At 40.5% G+C, this 23,189-nt stretch overlaps 1 protein-coding gene across 1 annotated transcript in view; it reads left to right on the plus strand.

Moving 5' to 3' along the window:
• The window catches only part of atp8b1 (ATPase phospholipid transporting 8B1), a 49,062-nt gene extending 30,006 nt beyond the window's left edge, over positions 1–19,056 (plus strand). Inside the window, exons 15-30 of the mRNA XM_028601879.1 lie at positions 728–771; positions 1,734–1,890; positions 3,319–3,507; positions 3,952–4,064; positions 4,226–4,390; positions 5,066–5,177; positions 6,205–6,280; positions 8,491–8,623; positions 8,762–8,890; positions 12,818–12,974; positions 13,068–13,291; positions 14,334–14,417; positions 14,622–14,867; positions 15,239–15,377; positions 16,130–16,260; positions 18,803–19,056. Of these exons, the coding sequence (XP_028457680.1) occupies positions 728–771; positions 1,734–1,890; positions 3,319–3,507; positions 3,952–4,064; positions 4,226–4,390; positions 5,066–5,177; positions 6,205–6,280; positions 8,491–8,623; positions 8,762–8,890; positions 12,818–12,974; positions 13,068–13,291; positions 14,334–14,417; positions 14,622–14,867; positions 15,239–15,377; positions 16,130–16,260; positions 18,803–19,036 (2,333 nt within the window). The 3' untranslated portion in view covers positions 19,037–19,056. The remainder of the gene's footprint in view (positions 1–727; positions 772–1,733; positions 1,891–3,318; positions 3,508–3,951; positions 4,065–4,225; positions 4,391–5,065; positions 5,178–6,204; positions 6,281–8,490; positions 8,624–8,761; positions 8,891–12,817; positions 12,975–13,067; positions 13,292–14,333; positions 14,418–14,621; positions 14,868–15,238; positions 15,378–16,129; positions 16,261–18,802) is intronic.
• The last annotated feature ends 4,133 nt before the right edge of the window (positions 19,057–23,189 follow it).

Consider the following 23,189-nt stretch of genomic DNA (forward strand, 5'->3'; position numbering starts at 1 on the left):
CAGCACTATTGAAACTCTGGCCTTTATTCAAAGGAACTCACCATTTAAGGCGAGTGAAATAACATGGGAGGAAAAATTTAAACCAGTAGATATGGAGGTAAAGAGAAAAAAAGAAAGAAGAGACGGACACCTGCTGCCTTGTATTGCAATGGCAATTGTTGATAACAAAAACATCAACAGCGCACCTGAATATGCAGAATATTTAGATGAAATCAATGTTCCACACATACGGAGTTTCTGCAGGAACAATCTTTTTATTTTTTTGTACAGGCTTGTTATCAGAAAGATAAAAAAAAAAAAGTTTCCTTTTAATGATCCCTTTTGGGAACTGGTTCACTGCTGCAAGAAGTGGGATTTAGATAAAAGCAGAGCCAACAGATTAAGTAGCAGCTACAAAAGATACAGATCTAAAGTGTGCAAATGGCTTAAAGTGCTTCACAAAAGAAAAAGAAGAAATTAATAAAATGCAGAACCTAACGGGGCTCTTATGTAGGCTGGTTAGGGCACATTAAAAAGCATGTACAACTACATGTAAACCAGCAGGAGACAAAAAGTAACAAAAAAAAAAACATGACTGGACAATATTGTTAATATGGTACTCCCTCTTTGCCACCGTTAATACGTGTATGTGTTCTTCATTTGGTTTTACAGCCATGACTTGCTGGTGTTACATATATTGTAGATGTGCAGTTTAGTCATTCCAAGTTTTTGCTTTCCTTTTCCACAGGTGAACCGACTACAGCTGCGGGACTGGTGCTGGAGCGAGGAAGGGTAAAAATATATAGACTTTATATTTGCACATATAAATATGGTTGCGTTAGAGCGTAGTTCCAAAATAAGATGATTCACATGTAAAATGTGACTCAACGTTTGTTAGATTCATCAAATGTTTCATTGGTTGGAGAAAATATGACAAACCGTATTTAATTCTAAACATATGTAAAGTGACCCTTACTCTAAATTATTAAAACATTATTAAAATAAGCTGATATTCCTCAAAAAAAGCAGTTGCTTTTTTAGATATTGATTAAAATATTGATTTGAATATGACTACAACACTGATGCAGATAAATGATGTAAAATCTATCGGCCATTGCCCATGTTTCACAAATACTGAACTGCCCTTTTGTATTTCATGTGGTACATATACAACATGTACAGTACATATTTTATATTTATTATATACACACACACACACACACACACCATTTATTTACCAGGAAAGGGCTTCACTGAGATTACAGATCTCTAACGTGACAATCCTGGCTAAAATGGCAGCTTCACACATACCACATGGAGATTACAGACATATTACAAAGACTGGAATGAAACTGAACAAATATGAAGACTTTTAAGGATCAACAAATCTTGTTGATTTAGATACAGTAACAGCAGTCAATAAATCATTAATAGTAAAATGTAAAACCCATGCACTAGATTTAAATGACATAATAATAATAATAATAATAATAATAATAATAATAATAATAATAATAATAATTGTTAAAATTACAAAGAATAATGCGGATGATCACAATACATGCTTAAATGACATAAATAAGTACCTCTTCTAAGGCAAATTATTTTTGACCGCTAAACTAAGGCAGGAAATCTAAATGATTCACATCAAAATGGATATTGATTTTGATCAGTTAGCTACTTAATTTACCAGAATAATTGCTGACTATTTGTACCGTAGTTTTCAATACCATTTTTCTGGGTTTTCCCTTTAGCCGGTGGACTGGAGCTGGAACCAGTATGCTGACAGAAGTTTCCAGTTCGTGGATCATTCCCTGGTGGAATGCATCCGATCCGGGAAGGATAAAGACGCTAATGAGTTCTTCAAACTGCTCTCTCTCTGTCACACAGTCATGGTGGAGCACAAAGACGGTACATTTTTCTAAAATCCCAGTTTGGGCAAAAGGAGTGGAGTTGAGGTGTGATAAATAAACCACAACCACCATGTCTGGCTGACCTGTCGATCAACCCCGACATACCCTAAAGAGGACTTTTCCTCAAAGCTGCATTAAACAGTATTTTAGATATTGTCTTTGAATCTAATAACAATGAAAACATTGCACAGGGGACGACCTCTAGCTCCCCCAGTAGACTGTGCGTCCCATGTAGATTAGAGTACTTGGCAGCGGCCCTTTGCTGCATATTATGCACCCCCCCTCTCCCCCCTGTTCTGTCTTCAAGCTATACTATCAATACAAAGCCATAAAACCCCCCCCAAAAAATCGTAAAGGTACACTGTGTAGTGTTTTATGTATTTTATTAGCTAAAATAAATGTCTTCATTCATAAATATGTCCTCATTGGTGTAAAATTACCTCTGCCAATGATCTGACTTATCCTCGTAAGCGAAGAATTTCTTATGTGTTTACATTGGACGGGCAAGTCCAAGGAGGCTTCCATGTCGTTCCGCCATTTTGAAAAACTATAATGGCTGAGCGGGACATAAAGCACTAGCCTACCTGTCTAACTAATCCACAACGCGTTTTCGTTCAGAGCCAGCGTCGCGTGACTGAAACCAGCTGAGAAGGAGATCAGCGAGAGGCGCTTGTCACTGCCCCGGGCAAATTTGAAAGCCTGCACTTTAGCTCACAAAGGAGGATCGTACTTATGCTCACAGGAGAAGGAATCGTCGTCGCCAAAAAGGGAATTAAAAAGGCAACGTGACCGGCGCATTCAAAAAACGAGGGGTAATTACTTATACATGCTCACACTAATGATTCAATGCAGTTTGCAGTTTGAAATGATGAACCTCATCACCCAAAAATAAACTCGATGAAGCACTATTGGAAGACATGTTGTTATCGCTTCTAACGGCTACCGTAGTTACAACACACATTTGAAAAAGCGAGGCACTAGAGAGCACTATTCGTTTGAATGCAAAATACAATTTCACCGCTAGATGGGAGAAATTCCTACACAGTGTACCTTTTTTTTATAATAAAATAAAACGCTACACAGACAAAAAACTAAATGTATTGCATTAGACATATGCTCTGTTGTTTTACCTTGTAACCTGTTCTGCTTTGTTGGTAACCTTGTAAATTCTTTGCTGTATCTGGTTTTGTGCTAGGTCTGCTCTGCTTGCGTTGTCTTTCTTTCTTGTTTTATTTGTGTTTTTAAAAAGCCTTTTTAACATCGACGCCAGAGGACTACAGATGAAGAATAGCCTTTTGGCTAATTCTGGGATTTTTTTAAACTCTAAATAGTCATGTGTTTTATTAGTTTGCGCTGCCCCCTTCCTAAATAAACTGAATTGAATTCACACAACCTCCTCAACTATGGGTTCATATGTTTCTCTCAGATGGTCTGGTGTACCAGGCGGCGTCTCCTGATGAGGGCGCCCTGGTGACGGCAGCCAGGAACTTCGGCTACGTGTTTCTGTCTCGTACGCAGGACACCATCACCATCAAGGAGATGGAGGAGGAGAGAACCTACGAGATGTTGGCGCTGCTCGACTTCAACTCTGACCGGAAGCGCATGTCTATCATCTGTACGAACACACACTCGAATACACTCACTCACTCACTCACTCACTCACTCACACACACACACACACACACACAATTGCACCACTGCATTCAATGAACACGAGAAAAAACTGAATAAAAACAATCTTTCTTAAAAATGAGTAAAATACCAAGATAGTGGTTATAAATGAATTGGCACTGCAGTACTAACCTTGTGTAGTATCTTCTTCCTCTGTCCCATAGAGCTCCATTGTTTGAAAAACTATTATACTGTAAAAACACTGTTGGATTGGGTGACATGTCTTTGTTACCGTGATCATACATTGTAGTTTATTTTGACCCGATGCCACATACAACTTTATATTTTTTATTAGACGTGACTCAAAAATTCATAGCCTAAGGCTAAATAATTGCAAAACTATCTGACCTCTGATCCTCTGTTCTACTGTCTCTTCTCTCGCTTTCAGTGAAGTTTCCTGACGGTCGTATTCGTCTCTACTGTAAGGGAGCCGACACGGTCATCTACGAGCGACTTTCCCCCAAATCCAAACACAAAGAAACTACCCAGACAGCTCTGGATGTGAGTTTGCTCGGCTTAATTCTCTTTTACAATGCTATATTTCACTGCTGTATACAGTAGGTCTTGACACAGCAGACCCATGTAGAAACCATGATATGCATGTATGTAGCGGTTTCTCTTGATTCTGTGGAAGGATCCATGATCTGTGTCTTGTGCTTCAGATCTTTGCCAACGCGACCCTGCGGACACTGTGCTTGTGTTACAAAGACCTCAGCGCAGACGAGTACGAAGCCTGGTCCAAGTTACACCAAGAGGCCCAGGTGGCCATGTCAGACAGAGACGCTGCCCTGGACCGCATGTACGAGCAGATCGAGAGCAACCTGATGGTGAGTGGAAAACAACTCCACTTTGGTGTGAAAACAGGAAACCGTAGAAGCGCCCTCCTCCAATCTTGAAATGGCCAAATCACTAAAACAACAAAAATAGCAACTATTGCTGCTGATCATTTCAACAGATTAGGTGGAAAACATAATGGCGGAAGCTCATTTGTTGTTGTGTTTAATGTATGTCCCTCCATCCATCATCCATCAATCTTCACCCGCTTATTCCACCATTTGTAATTCTATAATAGAGGACTAAAAAAATCAAATTCCCCAGGGAGGTGCTCCAGGCATCAGCCATTAGCCAGCTCTGACTGGGGGATCCCGAGGCGTTCCCAGGCCAGGGTGGAGATACAATCCCTCCACCTAGTCCTGGGTCTTCCCCGAGGCCTCCTCCCCACCTGGACGTGCCTGGAAAACCTCCCTAGGGAGGCACTCAGGGGGCATCCTTAACTAAATGCCCAAACCAAGGACTCCCCACCCAAATCTGTTTCCTGCTGAGAATCATGGCCTCAGCTTTAGAGGTGTAATGTATGTATTTATTGAATTTCTATTTTAGATATTCAAAAAAGTAAGTGGTGGAGCCCCTTACTCTTCACAGGGCATTTTTGATGAGCATCTGTAAAAGTTGAAAACAACAAGCCTCAGCCGTATCTAACCATCTGTATCCCCCCTGTCCAGCTGATTGGGGCGACAGCCATTGAGGACAAATTGCAGGACGGAGTGCCAGAGACCATCGCCAAACTGGCCAAAGCCGACATCAAGATCTGGGTCCTGACCGGAGACAAGAAAGGTACCATCACCTCTACAGAGACGAGTCAATGTCTCAATGAAAAAAACACACAAATGGTTACAGAAGGGCTGTACAGAATTATCATTTTATTTTTTATTTTTAAGCTTCTATTGAGGTTTTTCCACATGAGATTCAAATATCTATTGGCATATTTTATATCATAAAAATAAAACGAAAAAAATCTGCAAACAAAATCATCAATTAGAATAAAGTGATGCAATGGATTGGAATTGGTCTTTTTTATTGAGTCAACTTTCTTTAATGAATAGAACTTGTCAGTTTCGTCAACATAAATGCATGTAGACAGCAGGCTAATCCAATAAGGGCGTAAATAATGGTGAAATAATAACTGGCCCTTAGGCTTATAGCAACATTATGCTAAGACAGAAACAACACTCTGGAGTTATTGGAAATGTTTGGATCACACAAGTCAGAAATAGTCCTGTGTAGACGTCATGGAATCTGCTTGTACAAATTGTATAAAACTAATATTAGTTTAGCCTAATCTTTATCTGAAACTGTGCAGGAATACCTGGTTTAAACAGACTATATAGACATGCAAAAAAAAAAAAAAAAAAAAACCTGCACAGTATTCATTGTTGATTTAGAATTCCAAAATCAACATTTTGAATGAAGCTTCCAACTATTCGCTACAGCTATACAATAAAAGTTTATTTTTGTGTTTATGAGTGAACATACCTCTCTTTGAAATAACTAGTGCAGTGCCCGTCTGGAACGCATGCCTGTTCGAAACAGCCGAGAATGTACAGAGGCTCGTAGGCTCTCCGTTTGTAGCAGAGCTGGCGAACAGCAACCAGCAGTCTAGGGATGTAGCAAATGCCGGTCCCCGCTGTTGTACTGAACACACACACACACACACACACACACAGAGTTACAGTTTAGAAGCTGCTTCTTCCTTGATTTGGCACGTAGGAAGTGAACACTGAGTTGACATAATTAATGATCGAAAAAGTATTGTGCCAGGTTTTCTCCTCTTACTTTTAATGTGTTTTATCTTTCTCCCTAGAAACGGCAGAGAACATTGGATATTCTTGTTCGCTGTTGACAGACAACATGCAGATCCACTATGGAGAAGACGTCAAGTGAGTTGTTGATGATGAAAATGTCCGAGCCTTAAAAAGTTATATAATTGGAAGCCCTTAAGATCAACTAGTGTTTGTGTTAGACGTTAGATTATTAATTTAGTTCCTTTCATATCGGGATCAAGGAATGAGCAAATTCTTCCTCATATAAATACAAAGTTCAATAACTAAAAAAGCTTTGGAACACACTAGGGGTGTCCCCGACTAAGGATTTACACATTTGAATCAGAATTGTTTCTAATCTTTAGTCTATAGTGTGTGTGTGTGTGTGTGTGTGTGTGTGTGTGTGTGTGTGTGTGTGTGTGTGTGTGTGTGTGTGTGTGTGTGTGTGTGTGTGTGTGTGTGTGTGTGTGTGTGTGTGTGTGTGTGTGTGTGTGTGTGTGTGTGTGTGTGTGTGTGTGATGCGTATTTCGCATCCGCCGCGTGCATAACCGTCTCTATTTTGGGAACTGTGTATCCTGGCTCAAGTGTGCGCATTAATTCTTTATAACCTTCACCGTCCACAACATTTACTGGCCTCATTGTGAAGCAAAATAAACTCTGCAATTTTGTCCCTGATTTCTCTTTTCCTTTTCTCGGGCAATGGCGGTCTCAAATCTAGCTTTCTTTGAGTTTGTTTTGGCGCAGCTCCAGTACTACTACTACTACTACTACTACTACCACTACCACTACTACCACTACTACCACCACTACTACTACTACTACTAGATGAACTGCTGTCGTCAGTCTGAAGCTGTGGGTGGATCTAGAAAAAAGACTAACATATTTTAAGTCCCAACATATGATATTGCTATTCGTAAATTAAAAGCGCCATTATATATGAAAGAGTGAAACGTCTTTATTGGTAATAAACTTACCCGTTTTAAATGGAAAGCCATGTTTGTTGTTGACGAGTGGTAGGACATGAGCTGTTGGCACAACTTGTATTTTGCTTTTTTTGGATCATCTTTTACCATTTGAAAGTGCATCCACACTTTAGATTTTCTTTTTCCAGACATTGTTAAGTAACGTTAATCCCTGCCGCCAAGATGCTCCTCGTCTGTCGCGGATTAGGGAAAGTGAAACTTAAAAATATTTATTGAACGCTTCGCTTTCTTTTCACGTTTTTTTTTTTTTTTTTTTACAGCATTATCATAATTAAAGGCTGTATATAACTTAATATAACCGTACAAAACCAGTAGTTCTGTGTAAAATTAGACATTGAGCACCCCCATTTTGCCAAAATGGTATGATCCTCGTTTCATAATAACACCTGCGAAGATTCGACTGTGAGATTGGTGGTCGAATCATGCTCTGCATATCGATGCATCGAATCTTCGACTATTCAGGGTCACCCCTAGAACACACCAATATAAGAATGATTCAATTCTACACTGTACTGTTTGATAGAAACAGAACAGGTAAAAGACAATAATATGTCCAGGTAAGATGTCTGAGGTTACATACACCGCTATAAAAAACATGAAAAACACTACCTCTTACTACAGTAAAACTGTCAACCTTCTGTTTTTCAGAAAGTAATGGAGATGGAATCAATGCAAATACCACATTTATTAGTATTTAGAGATGATGCAGGTGCATTGCAAACAGGACATCCAATGTCCTTTGTTAGTACGTACCTTTAATGTGTAACTTTTTTTCCAGTCATTACATAAATTACTAAAAACAAAATAAAATTATATCTATTGAAGCAAACTGCTGATTTTCATTCCTCGTTTATATAAAAAAAAAATGATACAAAATATGTGAAAGAATTTCACTCTTTTCTTTAAAGAAAATATTGATTAGTGTGAAGTTAAATTAAATGAAAAGTTTGTATTTTCTTTATTGTTGTTTGATGCTAGTGTTTTTACTCTGTGTGGTCTGAGTGACAGTGTGTTATCTCAATGAGGAATGTTCACAGTGTTTTGAGAGTTGTGGTGTTTGGAATGAGTTTTGCAGGTGATGTGAACTGTTTGGCTCAGGTTACTGTTGGTAATGCAGAATGTGGTTTGAGTTTTGCACATGTGGCTTCAGTTGTAACCACTTTCGTTTAGCAGTCAGTTAAATAACTGTAATCAGTCTGTCAAGTCTTTTCTTATCTGCCACTGCACCAGCAGACCACTCCTTTGAAAATGGCCGATGCCACCACAGAGTCATAAAAGTCCCCTGCACCCCATGTTCATATTATACTTAACCGGTTTCTCTGTCTGTTGTTCCCATGTCTCCAGTGAGAAGTTGAAGGTCCGTCAGGCCAGAAGGAGACTTGAGCCTGCAACTTTCCGTCAGGGCACAAAGAAACCTGCGGAGGCTTTCTTCCCCGAGCCGGGCAAAAACGCTCTCATCATCACCGGAGGATGGCTGGTGAGTTCCATTCAAGATTGACACAGTTTTTAAACCGCAACAAATTATACATTTCTAGTATTTAGTTCTTTTAAAATATAGTAGTGCAGCTACTGGTGGATTGTCCTGATTCATTCGGTTTTATTTTTATTTTCTCAGAACGAGATTCTGTACGAAAAGAAGAAGAAACGCCGTCGTCTCCGTCTGCGTCGTCTGGGAAAGCGACCGCCTCCCAGCAACCCTCAGGACTGCCAGCCGATGGATGACTCGGAGAAGGAGATGAGACAGGTACAGCTACATGAATGAAACATTTAGGAGTATATACAGTATACCCCTCACATTTTAGTAAATATTTTATTATATCTTTTAATGGGACAACACTGAAGAAATGACACTTTGCTACAATGTAAAGTATTACGTTTACAGCTTGTATAACAGTGTAAATGTGCTGTCCCCTCAAAATAACTCGGCACACAGACATTAATGTCTAAACCGCTGGCAACAAAAGTGAGTACACCCCTATGTTAAATTCCCATAGAGGCAGGCAGGTTTTTATTTTTAAAGGCCAGTTATTTCATGGATCCAGGATACTATGCATCCTGATAAAGTTCCCTTGGCCTTTGGAATTCAAATAGCCCCACATCATCACATACCCTTCACCATACCTAGAGATTGGCATGGGGTACTTTCCATAAAATCATCTCTCAATGCAAATCAAACCAGCTATTAGGCTAACTGACATAAAACCATGCCAATCTCTATGTATGGTGAAGGGTATGTGAGGATGTGGGGGTGGGGGGGGGCTATTTTAATTCCAAAGACCAAGGGAACTTTTATCAGGATGCATAGTATCCTGGATCCATGAAATAACTGGCCTTTAAAAATAAAAATCTGCCTACCTCTATGGGAATTTAACATAGGGGTGTACTGACTTTTGTTGCCAGCGGTTTAGACATTAATGGCTGTATGTTGTTGTTTTGAGGGGACTGCACATTACGTTATACAAGCTGTAAACTTAATACTTTACATTGTAGCAAAGTGTCATTTCTTCAGTGTTGTCCCATTTAAAAGATATAATGAAATATTTACTAAAATGTGAGGGGTGTACTCACTTTTGTGAGATGCTGTAAAAGAGATGATCATTGTTGGGCAAGTTACTTCCAAAATGTAATGCATTATAGATTACTAGTTACTGTCATTTGAGAGTAATTAGTTATATTACAATATTACTGTCTCTGAATTGTAATGCTTTACACTACTTTTGCATTACTTTTGAGTTACTTTCGCCAAAATACCAGCAGAAGTTTGACTTGGCAGCGAGCTTGTGAATTTCCTCACTGGATCAATAAAGTCTCCTCTTTATCCACTTTAATACACCATAGATTATTCATAATATTTGCATAATTAATATGGATATGCAAAGTAACTAAAGCTATAAAAATAGATAAGTAAAACGTACAATAGGCAAGTAGGAGAAAATAAAAATACTCAATTAAAAGTAGGCCTACCTTACAGTCAGGGCTGGACTGGCCATCTGGCATACCGGGCATTTTCCCGGTGGGCCGACGGACTTTTGGGCCGAATCGCTGATATAAATAGGCCTTTTTTTTTTTTTTTTTTTTTTGGCGGGCCCCATAAAGAACTCACAGCGGCCCATTGGTTAATTTTCTTTATTGGCACTGGCCTGACCCAATGAAATCCAGGAACCCCCTTCCCCACTCCTGGCCGCAAATTTACGAATCCCACTATGGCCACGCCTCCCTGCCCTGAGACGTGAGCTGTAATAGTTATGCTGGAAGTTTAGCATCCACGTTATAATGGACAAACGACCACCAAGTGAAAGGGAGGTGCAGAGAAATTAGAGGAGAAAAAGATTAAGAATCTACAGGGGGAGTCCTCAAAAAATTCAGACATGTTTGGGGCTGTATGCTTCAACATCAGCATTACCTGAAGCCGAGGAGGAGGAGGAGAGGTGGCTGGCTATACAGAGAAGCAGAAACAACGATGTCAGGGAAGAAGGCGAGGAGGAGGCGAGTGAGGAAAAGATGGAAGAGAGAGTAGATGACGATGTGGTAAGGACTAGACAAATTAACAGGGACTTTCAGGAAGGGAGGGAGGGAGGGTGTGTGTTCGTGTGTGTGTGTTCGTGTGTGTGTTCATGTCACGTCATAATGATAACCAGCAGTTTGGCTGTAACATTAAAGTTAGTGGCTGTCAGGTATCCTAACTGCTTAAGCTTACATTGAAAATGCTAGCGGTTAGCCTGTTGGGTAGCTGAAAAGTCTGTGTGATCTATAACATCAGTGTTGATTAGATAATACTTTTATTAATACTTTATTCATCCCACAATGGGGAAATTCACTTATTACAGCAGCAGTGTTTCCACAATAAAAACAAACCAACAAACAACAGGCAAACAAAAGACAATGTGCAAAAAACACTGAATGTAAAGTGGCATTATATAAAAAGTATTTAAGTAAAGTGAGGTGGGCAGTGCAAAAAAAATACTTTAATTGTAATTGACGTGAAATTAGATTGAAAAATATGTAATTACATAACAGCAAAAGTAATTAACCATAATATAAATGATATTTAAGTGTGACCATAATATAAATAATATTGAGAAAGTAATACAGTTGGAAAAATATAAATACAGATAATAACAAATATATACATAGAGCCATGCTGAGTGGTGGGTGATTGAGACAGGACCCAAAAAAAACTACAACATTATCGGGTGGTGCAGGTGTGCAGTCTGACAGATTGATACAAGCAGCAGTGTTCTTGAATGGCTTAATTAGCTTCTCTTGTATTGGTTCTCTTTTCCAGGGCATATACTTCAGCTTTATTGTAGCTTTTGGGAAGGGTTATAGTTATGGTTACAGTATTTAGCAGACACTTGTGTCCAAAGCGACAAAATATGAATCTTACAATAGTTAAAATTAACAGTAAACTGTTTTTAAAGTTGCTAAGCCAATATTAAGCAAAATAGTAATAATAAAAATAATGACAATACAATATCAAATATCAATAATAAAAAAATTATGGTAAAAATACCATAAATATACAAATCATAACTCTAAGAATGAATGAATTATTTAAGTGTAAGATCAACAGATAAGTTATGAGTCCCCTCTTGAAGGATTCAAAACGATCACGATCATGAACGCTGAACACTAGGCAACTCATATCATAGAATGCACGCATATTTTTCCCTGTCTGCAGGGAATTTGTCTGACCAATCACGGTGGGTGTGGGCCGCCTGGGCCAAAAATGCCAGGGCCGATTTTTTTTTTTTTTCCCAGTCCAGCCCTGCTTACAGTTGTAGTGAAGTACGGCATTGTTGTAAAATGTTTGTTTAAAGCACTTTGAAAAAGAAATTCATGTTGTTTAGTTTAAAACAGTCTAAAGGAAATGGTCAATTGTAGTGCGATTAAAACTCTCTATTTACATTATTTACAGTAGCCTACTTGATTTACAGCTGATATGTGAAAAGGTACACAACCTTATTTAACAGTAATTTAGTTTTACTGCGAACCGTCACAGGAAGGGCTTTTATTTTGAAGTAGCCTACACGGAAGTTGTTTGTTGTGTACTCTTGCTAGCTTGTGTTGAGACGAACATGAGACCCTAGATGCAAATATCTCCGTCAAGCTAAGTTGCTCACTTTCTTTTGTGTAAAACTGCAACATATTGAACAGTAAATGGTCACAGTAAAAGACAAGCGTTTTTGGTCGTCATTGGAAGCCATTCCACTACAGGCAGAGTTACTCTCTATGGCTGATAAAATGCATTCATATATACGTGTACTAGCAATCCTAAACATTAATTCCCGACATGTTTAAATCTGTCAGCGGCTCGGACACACTGCTGTCCGCGCTGACGTACCGTCACCTGTTGGGACACAGATGTTATGAAATAATACTCGGGGCTTTTTTTCCCCTGTGAACAAACGTTTCGCGGTGTTGGGAAATTCTTAAAAAATGTTGCGTTAAAATGCATTGTAACTTGCGTTACTGAGATTGTAACGGGTATAATATTACCAAAATTTCATTAGTAATGCGTTATATTACTGCGTTACAGCAAAAAGGAATACATTACTGTAATTGCGTTACTTTTGTAACTCGTTACTCCCAACACTGGCTAGGATTGCATGGACAGTGCAACATGTGCAACGGTTTAGATGTTAACAAGCATGGTGGAATGTCCCTACAGATTGACTTTGTGGACATGGCCTGCGAGTGCGAGGCGGTCATCTGCTGTCGCGTCACACCGAAGCAGAAGGGTAACGTGGTGAGTTTGGTGAAGAAGTACAAGAAAGCCGTGACGCTGTCCATCGGCGACGGAGCCAATGACGTCAACATGATCAAGAGTAAGGACATGAACGGACAAACTGTCATTTTCTGCATGTGTCACATTCCCGTGACTCTACTCTAATCCCTCTCCCCGTCCTCGGTCCCTCCAGCTGCAGACATCGGTGTCGGTATCAGTGGTCAGGAGGGGATGCAGGCCGTCATGTCCAGCGACTACGCCTTCGCTCAGTTCCGTTACCTGGAGCGCCTCCTGCTGGTGCACGGACGCTGGTCTTACATCCGAATGTGCAAGTTCCTGCGTTACTTTTTCTTCAAGAACTTCGCCTTCACACTGGTCCACTTCTGGTACTCGTTCTTCAGTGGATTCTCCTCACAGGTCAGCAGCCCTGCAGCTTTTGTCCTGGTCAGGTGTATTTGAGGGTGGATTAGGGTTGGGCCGATGTGGATAGTTGTAAATGCGTCCTCTGGAGGGAGAGGGAGAGGGAGAGGGAGAGGGAGAGGGAGAGGGAGAGGGAGAGAGAGAGAGAGAGAGAGAGAGAGAGAGAGAGAGAGAGAGAGAGAGAGAGAGAGAGAGAGAGAGAGAGAGAGAGAGAGAGAGAGAGAGAGAAAATTATAAACGCACTTATTTTTTACAGTCTTCGAATGACACTCATTAGTAGATAGTAGTAGATATAGCTCCTGTAGCAGGGTTTGTGCACATATATGTTCAATTCAATTGTATTTATAGTGTCAAATCATAACATAAATAATATGAGAAATCATAAGTTATCTCAGGACACTTTCCAGAGAGTAGGTCTAGACCACACTCAGTTTGGATGACTTGTGCAGTCCCAGTCCATCCTAAAAAATGGTTTGGCCAAATGATCTTAATTCAAGATCCATTCAACTTGCTTTTTTTTGGAGCTTTCAACTGCATCTCATCTCCTTTAGCGGAGGAAGTTGTTTGCACACTTGTCATTGAGTTGGATTACTTCCGTACTCAAACTCTAAAAATAAAAACAGGACCCTAACTTAGGCGATCTTTGAAACCGTTTCCGTTAATAAATAAATATTAAATATTGTTTAAAATATTAAGTAAAATAAACGACCACTACAAATATCGAAATGTACAAAGGTAAACGCAATGGGGAAATAAATGGGTGGGCACTCCATGTAATATTTACATTGCAATTATCATTACAAAACCCTTTAAGTTTTGTTCACCCATGGTTTAATCAGACTACATATTTCTTTTGTCTTTTGAGACAGTCGCTTTGTCAGATTAGGTGATCATAGAGTCATACGTTCTTGTGTGACCTGGCTGCGAGACATGACAGACCACACGTTGGACCCCAACCAACCAATCGGAGCTCGCCGTGCATCACAACTTGCGTGGCGTGCAGAGGTGATCCACTGAATAATTGTTTCCCTGTCTGCAGGTCGCCTATGAAGACTGGTTCATCACTCTCTACAATCTCTGTTACAGCAGCTTACCCGTTCTACTAGTTGGACTTCTTGACCAGGTAAAAACCGGATTTGTTGTAGAAACAAAGAACAGTACAGAGAAAGTACTGGCAGGTATAGGATATAGGATCCACCTGCAAATGGGCATTTTTGGGCTGAATCTCTGTCAAAAATATCTACATTACATTACAACATTAGAGGTGTTAAGATTAGATGGGGGGGAACATAACTCATCCTTGTTAACCATTTGCTCCGCTTCGCAGGATGTTAACGACAAACTGAGCCTGAAATTCCCCAAACTCTACCTGCCCGGCCAGCAGGGGGCATTGTTTAACTACAGGAACTTCTTCATCAGCTTGTTCCACGGCATCTTTGTCTCGCTCGTCATCTTCTTCATCCCGTATGGAGCCTTCCTGCAGACCATGGGACAGGACGGAGAAGCCCCCTCCGACTACCAGTCCTTCGCCATAGTCACCGCCTCGTCGCTCATTTTCACAGTCAACCTGCAGGTTAGTCAGCCCTGTTAAAACTTGGACGAGAACATGCTAGTATGGTAACATTCTGATTTTAATCAGCTACAATTTAAGCTTGAGTAAGATTTGATATTTTTTCTTGTTCATGAATGGAAGTATCTTGGCTTTAAATAACTAAATACGGAATAAATTTCAATGTGTGTTCTGGGTGATTATTTAAAGCACTAAATCAGAAATTTTGAAAACCTATGTACACACGTGCTTTGTGGGAGACTTATTATTTTTTCTAACCTTAAAGTTGCTCCAGAGAAATGTGAGGGTGAAATTGGATTAAAATGTGCATGTAATGAATTTATTATGTGAACAGCCGGCTGATCTTTGTTTTCTCTCACCTCTCGTTTTTCCAGATCTCTCTGGAGACCTCCTACTGGACATTTGTTAACTGCTTTGCGGTTTTGGGCAGCATAGCCATCTACTTTGGCATCATGTTTGATATCCACAGTGCCGGGATCCACGTCATCTTCCCCTCAGTTTTCACCTTTACTGGTCAGTCACACATTCAGCACAGTGTGACACCGTTAACTGGCGTTGTAGTCTGTACTCCAAAGCCCTCAGTTAAAGCTGCTTCAGAAGCTGCAGGGAGTAACTAATACCAGCATTTATTTTTTTGGAGGGGGAAATCGCTGTTCAAGGGAGGGATTCAGCGAAATGTAAATTGTAGCTTACCCCCCCTACTTATGCACGTCGTAAGAAACAAACAACAGACAGTGTAGCTTACCCACTGGTAGCATGCATCTAAATTCACAGGGTAGGGATAGCTTACAAGTAGCCTGTAGCTAGACCTTTTGTAATTGAAGGTGATGAGAAACAAGAGAACTGGAAAATCCACCAACATTTTTCCACTGAGTGAGTGAGTTATGTAAACAAACAACAAAGGTAAAGCAAGTGGGCTGTGAGGGGACTTCATGGTGCGTTCATGTGCACCTTGTTAAACGAATGCATTCAATTGCAACTTGTAAACTCTTGAGAAACTGTTGCAAAGTACCCTTCTGCCATCCTGTGGCTCTTAATGTGTCTTTGCCGTCGCTGTTCAAAGATTTTTTTTAAATTGGATTTGGAGCATCGAGACACCACTACTACGGGCTGTAGCAAAATAAATAATCTTCAGCTAGAGTTGGGGAGGAGTCTTTTTCTAACTTAAAAAAGCTGCTTTGTGAGGAATGGATGTTAGCATATTTTCAGCTAACTGCAACCGCCCTCTTCACACCTCTCATAACGTGTATATTTTGCAATTTTAGGTGCAGCATCAAACGCACTTCGTCAGCCCTACCTGTGGTTAACCATCATCCTGACTGTGGGCATCAGCCTGCTCCCGGTCATCTGCATCCAGTTCCTCCATAAGAGCATCTGGCCCTCTGTAGGAGATAAGGTGAGACCTCAGAGAGTGAAGCTAATAACTTGCTGCTGGGCCTGCATGAATAATCACCAATATCATGAACGACTATCAGGAAAATGTACATGTGGCTTCTCAAGACTGGACATACCATAAGTTTGTATACTGTACACAAAGCTGAAACAAGGGGCAAATTGTCATAGTGCGGTTACTCTAGAAGCAACAGCAGTCTGTCATGAATTCCCATTAAAGATGCTAATTTAGAAGGTTTTTTCTGACCGATGGCTATCCTCGTTAACCAAATCATTAACTCTTAACTGACAGCAGACAACCGAGTCCCAGTTCACCCGTCCGGAGGGTTGTACATACTTTCCGCACTCCGTGTCTGTGGTTAGCTGTAGACTTGTACCCGTCGCTCAGCCCGAATGGTCCGTACATTGTCGTAGACACATGCAGCCATTTTCCTGGAACGGCTTGCCGTCAGCTGTGTGTCTGCTTAGCATACTCTGTGTGTTAATGGGGCTGATTTAACCGCCAGTCCGCATTTTAGATATAGTTTAATGTGCCAGGCGCAGTGTGGTTTGGGGGCCTCTCAGTCCATCTGAAGGCCAGGATTTTGCGGCTCCTGAGGATTTGTTCCAAATTGGTGGGACGTTCAGTGGAGAACAAGTTCACTGAAAGCCACGTATTGCATACTGTCAGACTGGCTGACAAAATCTCCCAGGACTCCTCCCATGCATGGGGAGTATCAACTCCTGCCCTCTGGGAGGCGCTATAGGGTCCCAGACTGCAGAAAGAACAAATATAAACACTCATTTGTTCGAAATATTGTTTAGCCTATTTTTCTTTTTATAATTTTCTTTTTAAGAACTTTATTTTTGTTTTAATAACATTGGGCCTCATTCACCAACCGTTCTTACGAAGAAATGTGTTCTTAAACCCTTCTTACAAACTTTTTCTCTCTTAACTTGGATTTGTTCTTGGCTAAGAACAAAATCTAAGAACACTGAAAAGCACTCTTACGCACATTTGAGTGATGACAATTTGCTCCAAATGATTGCTTACTGCATTTTATTCAATTCTAGAGTCGTTTATAATGATAGTATTGTACTATAATGTATTTCTGATCATTTGTTGAAAAAAAAAATCATATTATACAAAAAAAACCACTAACAATACGATTTACATCAGCAATTAAACGGATTAAATCTTGCATTATTTGGTGATTGATCGCTATTTATAGGGCCAAAATCCAGTGGTAGAATGTAACAAAGTACAAATTCGTCCTAACTGTACTTAAGTAAATTTTTCACGTATCTGTACTTTACTTAAGTAAATTCAATAGTGCATAGCCTACTTTTGACTTATACTTTGTTACATTTTGCAGCAATTATCTATACTTTCTACTCCACTACATTTCTACAATTTTCCGTTACATTTTCTGATCAGTTTCCCCCCTGCCACAACGTCTTCCTGACCGTCACACGTTTGTCTCACCAGTAAAGTTTGGTTGCCGTAGATACTGTATATATGGGCCACCGCTGATCCAAGCCGGCTCTGGTGCTGCAGAGCCCGGGCGCAGCACTGCTGACCCTCGGTAATACAGCCTCCGGTAAAAGTGAAAATGAAAACGTTTGTTTTTATTATTCACGTTTTTAAATCATAGTTGCTATATCTATTTTTCTCCACAGCGTCGTTTACTCCTCCGCCAGGCTGCGTAAGACGCGTTCATATCTTATTTATTTGGCTGGACCTCTTCACATCTCCCCATTTGCGCTGCTTCACGCACTTTATTTGCTTACTTGCATGGTTAGAGAAAATAAAACTGTCTTAAAATACATCCATGAATAAAACCAACCGCATTCCGATTCTAACAACACATTTCCGTTTTATGCTGGTTAGGATAGGAACTTTTTTTAAAAGCCAGGCCTTGTTTGTGGTAGTGGACACCTTCTACTTTTACTAAAATAAATATGTCTCTGGTTATTTGTACTTTTATTTAAATACTGAGATTCAGTACTTCCTCCACCGCGGCTCCGACAATCTCCGACAACCTGTCTCCAAGGAGGTGCACAGGAAGTGTCATGTCCTTATATGGGAATTTGCGGGGCGTTTTCTTATGCTAATTAGGAACAACTGGCACGCGCTTTAAGTTACGAAGACGTGGGATTCATCAATCCTAAGAACACAGGTGCGAACAAATCTGCTGTTTAAGAACACGTCATGAATCCGGCGTAGACTTTTCTTAGGAACCTTCTGAAGAACATATTTAAGAGAAAACTTAGGAAGATATTGGTGAATGAGGCCCAATGTTTTCAACTGATAGTATTAATCTTATTGTCGGTTAATGAACATCTCTAATCCACATCTAAGAGGGAGTCGGAGAAAGCAATACATCGAACATAAGATTTTGTGCAAGATAATAGTACATAAAGTTTTGTGTAAGCCAATTTTCGCTACTTGAAGAAAAAAAGTCTTGAAATGTATGTAGCTGTTCTACAAGTAACGCTGTACGTCCCCTTTTCCCACACCGCAGTGCTTCTCTAATGTTACCTGCTTATTTCCCACCATGCCCCAGGTCCAGAGGAACAGGAAGAAGTACGAGATGGAGCTGTTACAGGAGGAGAAGAAAAAGGCACCAGCCTTCGAGCGCGGCCGGCGTTCCCGCCGCTCCGCCTATGCCTTCTCTCACTCTCGTGGCTACGCCGACCTCATCTCGTCCGGGCGGAGCATTCGTCGGCGACCGGCGGCCCGTGGCGTATTCCAGGAAAGCATCAGAGAAGTTCCCCAGACAGCAGCCGAAAACATCTGACTGGGCTGAGCGGGAGATGGAGCAAAGTTCAAGGAGTGCTTGGTTTATCTTCATTTTTATCTGTGGAGTCGCTGCCGGAATGGTCAACGTCGGAAACTCTGCACAGAAACGAGAGCCCGGTCGGAGTTTAAAAGGACCTCCTTTCTTTGTGGTATTCAAGTCCCTCAGAGGAAGGTTAAAAGCATAGCGCTCCGAAAGTCACTCGTCTTTATAGAAATAAAATGAGCGGCTTTTGCAGAAAGTTAAATGAAGCACTACTGAATGTGTCTTTGCTGCAGTTTGTGACTCACTGCATTTTATCCTCTGTGCACAAACTCTTGTTAAAATGCAAATGGGGAAAAAAAAAGCTCACCGACGAGACAGCCTTCGTTACCGGGGTTTGAGGTCATGCATGTGACTGACAATGTTGTTTAACTCAGGATTTTTATTTTTTAAGTCATTTTTCCAATCTTACCACTACTGTTGCTGGATACAGAGTTGTAACGTTATTTAATATGACACTTTTTTTGACATTCAGAACTTTAGCCCTATGTCTTTGAAGCACTTGATATGTTAGCGTTTTATTGAAGTTTAAAAAAAAAAATGCATATTCCAGTCAAGCTGTCCGTTATCTCCATGAAATCAGATCCCAACATCTGTTATGATGCAAATCCAAAGATGTTCCTTCACAATAAAACAATGGGCTAAAGCTAGACATGTCAAAGTATCCTCTTTTTAATGTTTTATTATAAATAATGATGGGATGCTACCATGCCAGGCTGTGCAAGGTGGTCAGATGTTATAAAGTGTATCTTAATTTAAAAATATGTCCCAAGTGTCCTTACAGATGGATGTTGAACTCACTATTTGGGGGATTTCAGCCTTAAAACCTTTTTTTAAATACCTATTTCAAACCAAAATTCTAACCTATCATTTGTTCTATACCTCATCTTTGTTCTTTTTATGTACCTAAGATGCTGTGAACACACTGTAGGGACTACCTACCTTCAACAGCAGTGTTTGCAGAATGGGATTTCAAGTGCTCTTACGTCTAATGGGGAAAGAAACACAGCAAAGAGGTCTAGGGTTATATTTAATAATGTCTTATTAGTTGTTTGTTCTTTTCTTTTTTACTTCTTAGAAGTAAATCACACATTCCAGAGAGAACAAATTGTGTGTGTGTGTGTGTGTGTGTGTGTGTGTGTGTGTTTGTGTGTGTTCATGTCCTATAATTTAGGATATTCGCTAATCAGTGCTAGGCCAAAACTGACAAATTCCTGTTCTGACTTTCACTACATCACCTTCATGCTAGTGTTAATGTTTGCAGACGATGTCGTCTTTTATTACTGAATGAATGGAAGCAATAGATTGACGACTGCTGTTCATTGTACCAGCAACTGTTTGTTCTCTATCATCTGATGATGTTTTATCATGCGGTTGTTAATAAAAGCCAAGGGCACATTTAGCAATCTGAAACCAGTGTTCATTTTATTGTGGTTATTCAAGGTTTCATGTATGGATGTGGTCGTTTTAATTTAACTTGCTGGGAAACAATCCGATCACGATTGTTTTGTGGTTGGTATCCTATCATCTTGTAGAACAAAGTGACACGATGCAGGGTTCAGTTAACAATGTTTTAAAGGTTTAATGAGACCCACGAGTATGTATACAGTTTCTAACAATCGCTCCATTCACTTCGATGATGTAAGAGTAGAAAGATATAAATTAAAAAAAAAAAAAAAAGGTAGGATGGATTGGTTCAAGTTAGGTTCACGCAGATGCATCGTCAGGAAGGAATACAGTGCAACAATTTATGACAATATATATGATACCAATTGAAACCGATGAGAGAGGCTTTGTTCAGATTTTTACAACATGTCAGTCCATTTGACTAAACGGTCTGTTTTACATAACATTTTGATGCATATAGTGATGTTTTTCCACACTATTTTTTTATTTTATTTTTAAAAGACGTGTTTTATGAACACACTGTCCCAACCAAATCGCTGTGTAAATACATTTGTCTATCTGCATTGACTAGTGCAATAATGATTAGGCCTAAAACAAAGCATCAATACAATGGAGGATAACAACATTTCTAAATATCTAACTAAATGGTTTTCACAAGAAAATTACTGAGTTGCTTGTACATAGTTACATGTATAAATTGTGCAGCAGCACCTTATATAAAATGGACCAATAGACCCCGTTGCTCTGGACGGAGACCAGTGAAGGCTATTAAAAGCACTTTTCCGGTGAGCGCTGAGCGTTACTGAGGAGCCTCCAACTGAGAGAGACGACGTAGATGTGACGTGAGCAACCTGTCTGAAAGTTGGAAGTCTTCTGGTAGCTGTGACAAGAGAAATCTCAATCATTCCCAATCTTACAGAGACGGAGAGCGTAGATATGTAAGGAGATAACGTAGGCACAGGCTAACTAAAATGCTAGTTAACATTAGTAATAAAACCTAAACAGCTAATGTAAGTTGAAACTGCCTGTGAGCTTCTCCTGTACTATACGGTAATTCCTCTACTGTGCGACAGTAAGTCACGTGGTTATGACACAATCGTTAGCCTATTTTTACAAAAACGTCTGCTACGGAGCCATAACGTGAACTACAAGGTAATGGAGCCTTTTATACATTGTCATGTTTCTTTAGAAATAAACAATGGACAAATAGTCTTTAAATGCTTCAGATGTGAAGTTATTTGCAGTCAAAGTTGTGCCAAAATGAATGGGAGTCAATGGAATACTAACGGGAGGAGATGGCTTGTTAGCCTTTGGGTATTTATAGGAACACCGAAAGCTGGTGGCTTGGGGGGGCGCTGGCATCCCCGTGCCAGAAGCCTCGGCTAGAGCGAGCTGCTGCTGTTACTGTAAGTAAGCACAGGGAGGCACTGGCATCCTGGTTAAATAATCAGACGTTGTATTGCGAGTGACCTTACTTTGTCTACCGATTCCTCGCTCTGTGACCACGGAGATGTGACTGATGGCGAGCTTGCCTGCAGTCTATTGAGAGAAACACTGCCAAGTTACTACAGTCCGCATGTTCTGCCACATGGCAGATTGCAGAGCACACCTGACTACAGGAGCCATTTAGCTCACACATACACATACAGTAGTTGGGGGGTTGGAGGTTGGCTCACGTTCTCATCACAAACCAACCGTTCCCGAGTTTGACTGAATGCGTACAGAGACCACATCCTTAAGCAGGTCTCAGCAAGGTTGTTTGGTCTGCTTTTGGTGCGCATCCGAGCGTAATTGCTGCCTTCACACATGCCCAAACAAACCACACCAAGGGGGAAAAACAAACTCTAGTGCGATTCAGCCAAAGTTAATGAGGCAGGTATGAAAGCCCCCCAAGTCTCCTAGAAGGGCAGTCCTTCCTGGAAGCCACGCCCAGATTGGCAGGTACAGATCGACCCTCCCAGCTCCACCTTGCCACCAACTCCCAGTACCTGCAGCTGGTGGTGGAAAAATGACATTAAAATCAAATGCAACTAAACGTAAAAAAGAGTAAATGGGCCAGAAGTAGAGACAGATATTAGAAAAATTATCTTTTCCTTTTCCCTCCTGCCATGCTGAAGTTTAAAGGTCCCATGGCATGAAAATTTCACATTAATTTTTTTAACATTAATATGCGTTCCCCCAGGCTGCCTATGGCCCCCAGTGGCTAGAAATGGTGATAGGTGTAAACCGAGCCCTGGGTATCCTGCTCTGCCTTTGAGAAAATGAAAGCTCAGATGGGCCGATCTGGAATCTTCTCCTTATGAGGTCATAAGGAGCAAGGTTATCTCCCCTTTCTCTGCTTTGCCCGCCCAGAGAATTTGGCCCACCCATGAGAGAGAGAGAGACATCGTGGCTTTCAAACAAGTGAAGCATGGCAGCTGGTCAAGGCCACACCCCCACCCTCCACCTTGACCCCCATCTCTCCTCCTCAATAGCATTTAAAGCTACAGACACAGAAATGGCACATACTAAGGGAAGCTCATTGTGGGACTGGCTCTAGTGGCTGTAATTCTGCACCAAGGCTGAATTTCGGGAAAGAGACTTGAGATACAGTATTAGGGGACCACTAAGGCCTATATAAAAAAAACTTCAGATACAGTATTAGGGGACCACTAAGGTCTATATAAAAGAGACTTGAGATACAGTATTAGGGGACCACTAAGGC

Source organism: Perca flavescens, chromosome 16, assembly GCF_004354835.1.
Source record: "Perca flavescens isolate YP-PL-M2 chromosome 16, PFLA_1.0, whole genome shotgun sequence".
Classification (NCBI taxonomy): Eukaryota; Metazoa; Chordata; class Actinopteri; order Perciformes; family Percidae; genus Perca; species Perca flavescens.